This window comes from Lepidochelys olivacea, assembly GCF_965140295.1.
Source record: "Lepidochelys olivacea isolate rLepOli2 genome assembly, chromosome: 3".
NCBI classification, from domain to species: Eukaryota; Metazoa; Chordata; order Testudines; family Cheloniidae; genus Lepidochelys; species Lepidochelys olivacea.
The window spans coordinates 67786877-67797507 of record NC_140413.1 but is presented as its reverse complement, the minus strand read 5'-3'; the positions used below and the strand labels follow the sequence as shown (position 1 = coordinate 67797507).

Below are 10631 nucleotides of genomic sequence, written 5' to 3'. Positions count from 1 at the left end.
TTATCAATGCCTTCACTACGGCCTCCATTTGGGGGGGCAGGCGGGGGGGGGTGATTTACCCTGCCCTGAGATGGGTTGCCACAGAGCCTTACTCACTCACCGCATGCCACCCCGACACCAAGTGTGGCAAAATACCTTGTTCGCCTCAGCAGGCTCAGTCCTTTTTAGCCTTGGAGACTCAGGTTTGGGGCAAGACAAATCCTTATAGGTGACACAGGGTCCTGCTACTCCTCTCCTCAGTCAGTTCCTTGTACTTGTTTTCCTCCCTGGGGAGGGAGTGCAGCCTCCCTACTGGGAAGGTTTGGTGACTTGCTGCAAACAGCCTACTGGCAGCTTCCCTGCTCTTCTCACTCCCTCACTCCCCCCCTCCTTCCACGCAGGGGAGGGTTTGAAAAGGTCTCAAGTAGTTGGAGTCAGGTGAACCTAACTGGTTCCCTAGCAACCCCTTTTCCAGCTGAACCTTATTGCCCCCCCCGGTTCTCTCTCCTCAGTGGATAGGGAGGGGCCTTTTAATCCCCTAGGACTAATTACTCCGTCCCCCCGTAGCTGTTTGTCCTGGGTTTACCACATTATATATTGTTTTAAAACATTTTACGTTTTCTTGGATAGTGACAGCTCCCACTAATGTATTTACTGTTTTGGTTACTAAATAAATTAGATACTTGTTACTGCAGTTAGCAGCATAAAGAGCGATCTCACAAATCCCAGTTATGACAAGTGGCACTGCTTCCAAGGCTCATTCCAGTGTGGAAATATGGAGTAGGCAAAACAGTTGCCAAAAACAGTCAGCAAGAGGAAAGGCGAGTACAGAGGGAACCAATGCCATCTATAGAGTACAGATATTTTGTCTCTAAGTTTACAATCTCCACCTTTCTTTTTAGAAAGTGCTCCACTTATTCAGTTTTAAATGTCATGGCATGAGGACTCATTTATAGATAGATACCACACTGGTATGGTCAAAATAAACCTGTTTATAAAGCCATTATTTAAAAAAAACAACCAAACCTCCCCCAAATCCCACTGTTTCTGAAGTAGCATTTTTTTAAACAAAAAAATTAAACTATACATCAATCTAAGTTATAGAAACAAAAATAACCTTCATAAGATCACATGTATAAAACAAGAAATGAAATGTGATTTTATTTAAGGCAATACTGGGCTACTTCACAAATCACCACCTCAAATATATACACTGCTCCACACTACTAATTTTCTATCACATTCACAACAGGTTCTTCAATACCAAATGCTGTTTAAAATCTCCAATGTAGCAAACTATTTTTATTCACATTTCCATTGTATTATGGAATCATAATAGCTTTGTATCCAATTAAAAGCAATGAAAAATGTAGTTATAGGAAAACTATTTAAATTTATGACTTAACTACATATGAATACCATCCAAAGATAATGGATGTTAAAATTTACAAAAAATGAGAACTGTCAGTATGTGTTGAACATATGAAATGTGATCTTATCCAGCTCCTTTCCTGTAAATAAATGCTTTAAGCAAAATAAACTGGATATGGCATACTTATCTAGGTTTAGTTCAAAAAGTTCTTAATTTAAAACGATTAACGGACAATTTTAAAAACTTGATCGCTCAGTTACAAATTAAAATTCCGAATATAAATGTGTCATTTAATAGTTTAGACTTACAGACTGCTGGTGGCAGCAAATGATTTACAATAATAAATATATACAAAAAATGTATCTACAAATAAAGAGTACTGTTATACATGGGAAGTGACCTGGTGAAAGATACCAATCACAGACAATTCACAAAGATTTAGTTAATGGAAAGGACAATTTGATAGAAAGTTGAAGTTCTGATAACTATTTACAAAACTGAAGCAATGATTCTGTTCCTCAAGTCCCATAGGGATAAAAACAAATAAGAAATTTACATGACTAATGTCATGTTTCTGCTAGGTTAAATCACTTCAACAAAATAAAAAAGCTTCACAATTACTAGCATGCTTGATGGCTTCCTATTCAAAATAAAAATGTATTACAGGTCATGTTTAAAACACAGTTATCAGTAATGTGATTCCCCTTCCTCATTACCCACAAGAATTTCTTTTGCAACTGTAGCTGCTGGATCATCCTCCCAATGTCCTTCAAGTTTTTTGAGACTGACAGTAGGTTTCATTTCCTGAAGTTGCTTCAACACAAGCTCAGTGCAGTCTTTAAGAGTCTTGTCTAAAACTATTTTTACTTTATCACTACACTGAAGTTGTGATGGGTTGGCAAACTGTACAAGGGTTTCACTTTCAGAACAGGACCATGTAACATTGCTACTTGCCAACGAGGTCTTTTCATTGGATTTTTTTGAGTTTGAATTAGACCCTTTTTTGGTTCCACTGCTATGGTAGTCTCTCTCAGCATTTTTCTTTTGCTTCACAGCGGACTCTTCGAGGAACTTGAGGAATGATACTTCAAATCCCATAGGCTTAAATGAGCTCCAATCGAAAGTTGTGGGCTGCTCTTCAGCAGTCTGAATAGCAACAGCAGTCTCTTCCTCTCTACGCATGCCACTTAATTCAACTGCCAGTACTTCTTCAGGTTTCTCAAGTCTTCTCTTTTTATTCTGAGAGAGGTTTTTTTCTTTATTTGCTCTCTTTAAATTATTAGATTTTTGCTTTTCTGAGTGGCAGGAGACAGATTCTTGAAAGTTACTATCTACACAGGAAGAGGTCTTAGCTGGATTTTCAGCACATGTGCAATCCTCATTAATCAGTTTAGTAATGAAGAGTTCTGTCAGTTCATCTACTTCATCTTTTTCACCTTTTTCAATTTCACTCTGTGGTAACGCAGAGCTACTCAAATCATCACTGCTCTCTGGCAAACATGGATCAGACTCTTTCACATCACTTTTTTTATTAGCTTCCTCTTGTTCAGAGGATGCTTCCTTTACTTGCGAGACAGAGTGTTTTTTTGAGACAATAAGAAGATTTCTGTGTTGTGAAGTAAATGCCTTAGATAACTTATGACATTTATAATGTCTAATTATATTACTCTCACTTGTAACAACTGAGGAACATCCTTTTATCATACAAGGATACTGTGTTACAAATCTGCTTGTACATTCAGATAAGGCATCATTTATAGCCTTTATCGAATACACATGTTTTCCACGTTTCAGGGAATAATCCTTGTTTTCTTGAATCTGCCCACCTTTTGTATTCTTGCTTTCCAAATTAACATTTTTCTTTCGTTTGGTCTTTATCGACAATCTGTTTCCTTCCTTTCCTGACCTATTGTGTTTCAGTCCTCTATGTTTAGACTTTATTGGCTTCTCTTGGTTTGCCTTGCTGGAAATATTTTCCTGACCTGGTGTTAATCGCCTGGGTCTTATTAAGTGATCTTTATGCTTATCATTATGTTTATTAAAAATGTGTCTTAGAAGGTTTGATCTAGTTGCATACATACGATCACAACCCTCACAATCACACTTGTATATGCCATCTTCTTCTACTTTGTTTGGCCTTATCTTAATCCCATGATCTGTCTCAAGATGTAGAATATAATTAAAATAGGCTGTAAATGAAGATTTACACTGAGATTGATCACATGGAAATCTTCCAATATCCAGGGCTGATTTCATGCTTCCGATTTCCTCAGGAGTCATGTCATGAAGCTTCATATAATGCTGTATCAGACTAGTAACCTCTTGAAATATTCTCGAGCAGTCACTCACTTCACACCTGAATTCTTTCACAGTCTGTTTGGTTTCAGTTTCATCACATTCTTCTTTACTTGGCTCACTTTCTTCTTCAACCTCCACAGGGAAGGCAGGCAAATCTGATTTGTGAACAGCCTGGTAATGAAGAATCAGGTTTTGCTGTATTGTAAAAGCTGCAAAACAGCCTTGATGGACACATCGGTATGGTCTGTAAGGACTATATCTAGTAGGAAACTCAAGAGATTTGGTTACTGGTTTCCTGCGTTTTCTTTCTTCTTTCTCTTTCCGATGCCTCCTAATTTTGCGTACTTTTGGCTGTATCTGTACATTACTGAAAGACACTGCATTATATTGCTCTGGAGGAACAGTAAGTACCTGTGGAGGTTTTTCCAGTTTTTCAGGATTTTTTTTTTCTGGGATTAGCTTTTCTGGGATTTTCACAGGTTGTATGACAGCCTCCTTCTTTACTTCAATTCCTTTAACCAACCGAGGTTCGTTTTTACTTTTCATTAGAGTCTGCAGACTTTTTATTTCAGCAGGTCGTTGGGTTATGTTTACAGCTTCATTATGAGATCGTTTTCCATAAGGTCTTTTTATTTTTAATTTTACCATTTCTTCTGTTGTGAAGTGATGCACCAGCTGACAATGTGCTCGGAGATTCGAATTTCTTGTAAATGTTTTTGGACAGGTAGTTACAACACATTTAAATGGAGCATACTTCAATTGATGCTTCTTGATTTCCAGTATCATTTCTGCAGTGTATTGATGTACCTTGCCATAGTGTTTAAATAATGCATCCTTTGTCATAGCACTATAATCACAGCCTTGGTCCTGGCACACAAAAGGCTTGTGGACTTTGTCACTAAATTGAATATTACTTGTCTCTGAAGATGGCTGGGCCAGGGACGTACTCTCAGTTGAAACAGCAGCAACAACAGTCAGCGGTGCTAGTGTATCTGCTGGAGGACACGGAGACACACTATCAGACACCTGACTGGATGTATCATTTTCTAATCTCAGTTTCTGCAAACCCTCTAAAATTTCCAACACTTGAACATCATCCTTTTGAGAAGTTTCAGGTTGAGAAGAGTTACTCTTTGCAGTGATGACATCCCTAGTGCGTACTGCAAACTGGGTGTGGTTGGGTAATTTAATATTTTGTGAACAGTTTGCTGGAGGGACTTCTGTAGTATTTACTTGTGTATTCTTGGTTGACCCAATCACAGCATCCTGGATTTCATTTTTTACCTCAAATATTTGGGAATTCATAGCAGTCTTAATTATTTCAAGGGTTTTCTCAAAGTTTTGAATAACATTGTCTTCTGAAATCTGTAAATCAGAATTTCCTTGAGCACAGGCATTCAGAGTCATCATTTGGGAGTCACCATTTTCAGTTTTTATTGTTAAAGGAGCTAATGCCGCATGAGACTCGAGATTAGTTTTTAAGTTCTCTTTGACACTGGGCACGAACAACTGATTGTCAACATTATTTAGTTTTTGTGTAAGATTTTCTACCAACACCTGAGACTCACAGTTTGCCAGTAAGTTTGACTGACAATTATCTGTTGGTACTTGCACACTCCCTTCAATGCTTTTGGCTAGAAGTCCCATTGCTGTTAAATCATTTACTACTAATTTTTGTGAAGAGTTAGGTGAAAGCAATGGAGTAGCTGCTTTTTTCTTTCTCTTTGAAGCACTGCTCCCCTTCTTATTCAAGGTACTTGATCCTGAATTCTTGGGACTATTTATAACTGAAACTCGTGAACTATTACTTGCAAAATTCTGTGTTGCTGCAACAGAATTAGAAAATGAGCCAGAGCACAAGCCATTTTCAATAGTCTTTAGCATTAAATCATCGGTTGCAAAAACAGACAAATTGTTGCAGTCATCCGATGAAGGAATTTTGTTGTTTAGGGCCCGGTTTTGGTTTGTTAGTAGGGTACTTGGGTTGCATACTGTCTGCAAGAGAGGGGATACAGTTGTATTGGAGAGAACTGCTGCATTCATCTGAGTCGTACCAGTGACACAGCTAGTTGTAACTATATGTGGAAGCATTTCAGTGTTATCAAATGTACTTGGAATGCCTGCAGTTTCCAAGGCTTGTTTAATAATTTCATTTCCTTCCTCATTCACACTAGTATTAAAGTTAGCTACACTAGCCCGTGGAAACATGGTCTGCAAAAAAGCAGCTGAACGGTTTTCAGCTGCAAGCAACTGTAGGAATGATGGATCTTTAAAACATGCTTCTGGATTGAACGTAGACTCCTGGGGTTGCTGCAAGTTTCCTACATTTGAGGAAAGAATCATACTAGCTAGTAGAGAAGATTGTCCATTAGTCTGCAGGGCTTCTTGAGAAATTTCTGACCCCTCAACGGGTTTACAAACAGACCGTTTAGACAAGTGACCACCAAGTGACCTGGGATTAGTAAAAACTCTGAAACACCTACTACAGATAAATTTGCCATCTCTAATTATTGCTGGCCATTTTGCTCGCTTGTTATGTTTTGGCTTCCTTTCTTTTCCATTTGAACCCCGTCCACGATCTTTTTTCATCTTTTCTGAAGCTGGAACTTGGGAGGTGGTTTCACTGAAGTTATTTTCACTATTTGCTCGAGAAGAAAAGATTGGTTCATCAACACTTTCCTCCTTTGGAAAAACAGAACTAGTGTTTCCTTCTAGTTGTGATGAAAAATGATTTGTATTGTTTTCCAGCTGCGAGAAGACTGAATTTGGGACACTGTCTGCTGGTGAAGGAAAGAGAGAAATGGAATTGCTTTCGGCAGGTAAAGGAAGAAAGGGATCTGAACCACTGTCAATATTCAAAGGCATAACTGTTTTTGCCAGATCTTCTAATTGTGAAGGTAAAGTCGTATTGGATAGATTTTCTATTTGGGAACATAAAACACTCTCAGGTTCACTTTTAATACAGACTGGATTTATGACACTTTCCACTGTAGGAATCATTGGATTAGACAAAGTTTCTAAGTGGGTTGGGAAAAGTGTATTTGAGACATGTTGCAACTGACTTGAGCAAGTAGCATTTACACTGGTTTTGTTTTGTGATGTAAAAGCAGCATTATTGGTGTTGTCCACTTGCGATGGCAAAAAATACACAATCTTTCCATCAGTAGGCATATTTTGCAAATTGCTGGGTTTTCTGGTTTTCTTATTCTTACGTTGCATTTTAAAAGCAGCGTATTGATCAGGGTGTGCTGCCTTCATATGTTTGCCAATACTTTGTGAGGAGTTGTAGGTTCGAGTACACCCCTCAACTTGACAGTTAAATTTTTGAACTGGTGCTGCTGGTGGTACAGCTGGAACTAAAGAACTGCTTAGGCTGGACTGTGATGGAAGAAATATAATACTCTCTAATGTCTTCAGGGGCAAATTAAACGGATTAGTTGCACTCTTAATACTGTCTTGAAGTTCAAGTTTGGAAATGGGTAAGTTGTTTCGATAACCTGTCTGATTCTGCATGCTGAAGGGCGTCATATTACTTACTTGTCTTTCTAGGCTTTTTGATGCAAGAGCTTCTGTTTTTGGTGTGTCTGAATTTACAGAAATGTTTTGAATATTCTGGGACTGACCGAAACAATCGTCCTCCTTTCTTCCCTGGAGGACTGGAAGACAAGGATCACTGCAAGAATCTTCTGCTGCTGAACACAACTGACGGACTACAGGTTTACTGGTATCTATTTTACTGCCTGCAGAAGCTAACTTTCCTCTTCTTACAAAGTTATCCCGGACCTTCTGGCTAAGAACAGGCATCCTGATATTGCTGATTCTAATTGTTGCTTCCTTCTTTACCAGACCAGTGACAGAGTGCTCCAAACCATCAACAGATAGGGAATCAGCTTGCCTCAGTATGCTGGCTGATTTATTTGCTCTCTCTGTCCCAACTGATTCTACTTTGATTTGATCCCACACATTATTTTCTGCTTCAGTAAAGTTACTTGTGTTATTGTCTAGAGGAGAGACCAATTCCTTTTTTACAGTGACCCCTTCAGGGTTTTCATTAGCTTTTGAAGACTGAATGAGATCAGTTTGATTAGTCTGGCCTTCAATCTCTAACACTTTTTCAGGTTGCTTATTATGATCTTCACCGTGTTTTTCTAGTTCATTCTGAGAACGGTAAACTTTTCCACAGCCTGTGAATTTGCAGGTATAGGTATTATAGTGTTGTGCTTCATGATCATAGAGCAAATATGCTTCTGAAAACACTCTGCCACATTTAGGAAACATACACTTTGCTCTAAAGACTTGATGTTCTTTTCTATGAGTTAACAGCTCAGCATAACTGTTAAAACCTGCCTTACATTTCATCTGTATGCAGATGTAGGGCTTGCTGCCACAGTGCATTTGTAAGTGATCATTGAGGTGAGTAACACTTACAAAATGTCGTCTACAGTACTGGCAAATCACTTTTTTGCTTTGCATTTCAAGAAAACGTTTTGCTTCTTCATTATCTTTATGCCCCTTTGCATGTGCAATCAAATTTTTAAAGTATTTAAAACCTTTTTTACAAAACGTTACCGGACAAGTGAATTCATTAACAGGCAATGGTTTTTGAACCGGTAGTATCTCTGGTACATAAGGTTTATCTTTGTCATCATTTTCATCATCTGAACCATCGTTATCATTGAACACTATGAAGTCTGCTGAGTAAAGACTATTCTTTTTAATGGGTCGTTGTTCCTGCTTGGATATGGCATCAGCCTTCTGATTTTCACTGGCGGTTGCTATTTTAGGAGGTCTTCCCAATCTTCTCAGTGGTTTCATAGCAGCCAGTCTCTCTTTACTAGACTTCTTAACATGTAGAGTTACATGAGGAACAAAGGTTTCTTTAGAATTAAAATTGTGTGCACATATAGGGCAACTGTAAATTCCATCTTTATAGTGTTTCTGTGCATGCCTAACTATTCTATGACCAAGGAATTCTTTGTCACATAACACGCAATACTGCATGTAGGCTTGCCAGTTCCTAAACCTAGCGGATATGAATCCCCTCTCTCTCAGTTTTTTAATTTCTCTCTTTTTCTGCTTTTCATCTCTTATGCCTTTAAGCAGGCTTGTAGCTTCATCAAAATTGCCAGCAAGACCATTCAGAGAAGTTTCTTTATTCTCCTCTTGGCAGTCTTCGACCTTCTCATATACTTCACTGTCATTCAACTCATCTATCGAAGATACAATGGATGCCTCCTCTCCCATCAATGCAAGACACTGACGTTTCAGAGTTTTCCAGTCCCAGAATTCTGGATCAAAAGGCCACTGAGTTTTCAATACAAGCAAGAGCTCACAGCGCAATGAATTTGGTATTGGAAGATTCTCTTCATCATATTTCTGGTCAGGCTGATTATACAGCATTTCAACAGCATAGTATGCATCCACAGTTGGCTCAAGAAGAAATTCACTCAATTGACAAGCACGTTTAACCTCCAAATCATCTGGCAACAAACAGGAGATAGTCTTGCAAATGGATATCTTGACATCTGTGTTTTCACTGGATTCCAAGCGCAGTGCTTTCACACATAGTTCAATGCAGGTTGCAAGTCCAGCAGCTTCAATCTGCAATGTACAAAGACAAATTTTAAAAGTCATTTTACTAGAACTGTTTCTGCATTTGTTAATACAACATAATTTTCATTGTTCAATCCTGAATTTCAAGAAATTGTAAAAAGACAAATCACAATAAGGTGTTTATTATTCACATTTTAAGTTTAAAAAAAATGATAGCTTAATAGCTCACACTGTAGAACTGTGCACCACAATGAAATAAAGCCCTGAGCATTGTGCTTTGCTTGGGCTACTTGGTCTCCAGCCTGGAGAAGGAACTTGAACACCAGCCTTTTTAAAATTCACACACAAGTGAAAGATGCAGAAGGCTCCCCCATGTTGCCCTGTTAGGATCACTTATTTTAGGAGTGTGTTCAGTAGTACAGTACAGTAGTTCAGCCTTTGTACTAATGAACTACTGGGCCTTTCCCAAATAAAAGTGTCTAATTATGACAAATTATATGTTATAGTTTTGAGAGGGACTCAGTTGATATCAGATTCATTTCACTTAGGATCTTCAACTTAGGACTTGAACTCTGGGGTCACAGAAGCAGAAGGTAAGTGTGGTAATCAGTAATTCTTCTAGCCTTCCTACTTACACTAGTTATAGCAGTACACACAGCACCAAAATAGTTAAATCTTTTATTTAAGATATAAAACTTTTGAAGGGACTACCATAACAGTTATAAAGCCACCTTGATCTTAAACTGAGAACACAAGGTTTCATTCTGATTACTAATATATTTTTCATATATATATTTAATATATTAGTTAAGTGTTTCACCTAAGTGTCTAAAAGGTCATCTGTGGGTAATTTTTTCTAGAAAAGTGGACCCTGATTCTCATTTACACTAAGGCCACTTTACACCACCCTGGCAGAGATTTGGTGGGATAAGTCTCATGACTAGACTATTGGTATAGAGGGGTATAGCTTATTCAAGGACAGGCAGGGTAAAAAGGGAAGAGGTGCTGCATTATATATCAAGAATGTATACACTTGTTGGGGGAAGAGAGAGAGAGAGAGAGAGAGAGAATCAGGTGAGTGGCAGACCAGTTGAAAGTCTCTGGCTAAAGATAAAATGGGTAAAAATTAAGGCTGACATCCTGGTAGGGATCTACTATAAACTACCAAATTAGAAAGAGAAGGTGGATGAGGCATTTCTTGAACAAAGACCACAAATATCCAAAGCACAAGACTGGGTAGTAATGGGGGATTTTAACTACCTGGACAACTGTTGGAAAAGTAATACAGCAAACACAACATTTCCAATAAAAGTTATTGCAAAGTATTGGGGGCAACTTTATGTTTCAGAAAGTGGAGGATTTAACTGGAGGACAGTCATTTTATACTTGATTCTGACCAACACAGAAAAACCTGTTGTGAAGGTGGAAG

General features: G+C 38.3%; 1 protein-coding gene across 2 annotated transcripts in view; it reads right to left on the bottom strand.

The window, feature by feature from the left end:
* Positions 1–1113: 1113 nt before the first annotated feature.
* Positions 1114–10631, bottom strand: part of ZNF292 (zinc finger protein 292) — a 60811-nt gene continuing 51293 nt past the window's right edge. For both annotated transcript variants that reach the window (XM_084623876.1, XM_084623877.1), the window contains one exon: positions 1114–9250. In XM_084623876.1, coding sequence (XP_084480002.1) covers positions 2039–9250 — 7212 coding nt within the window. In that variant the 3' untranslated portion in view covers positions 1114–2038. The remainder of the gene's footprint in view (positions 9251–10631) is intronic.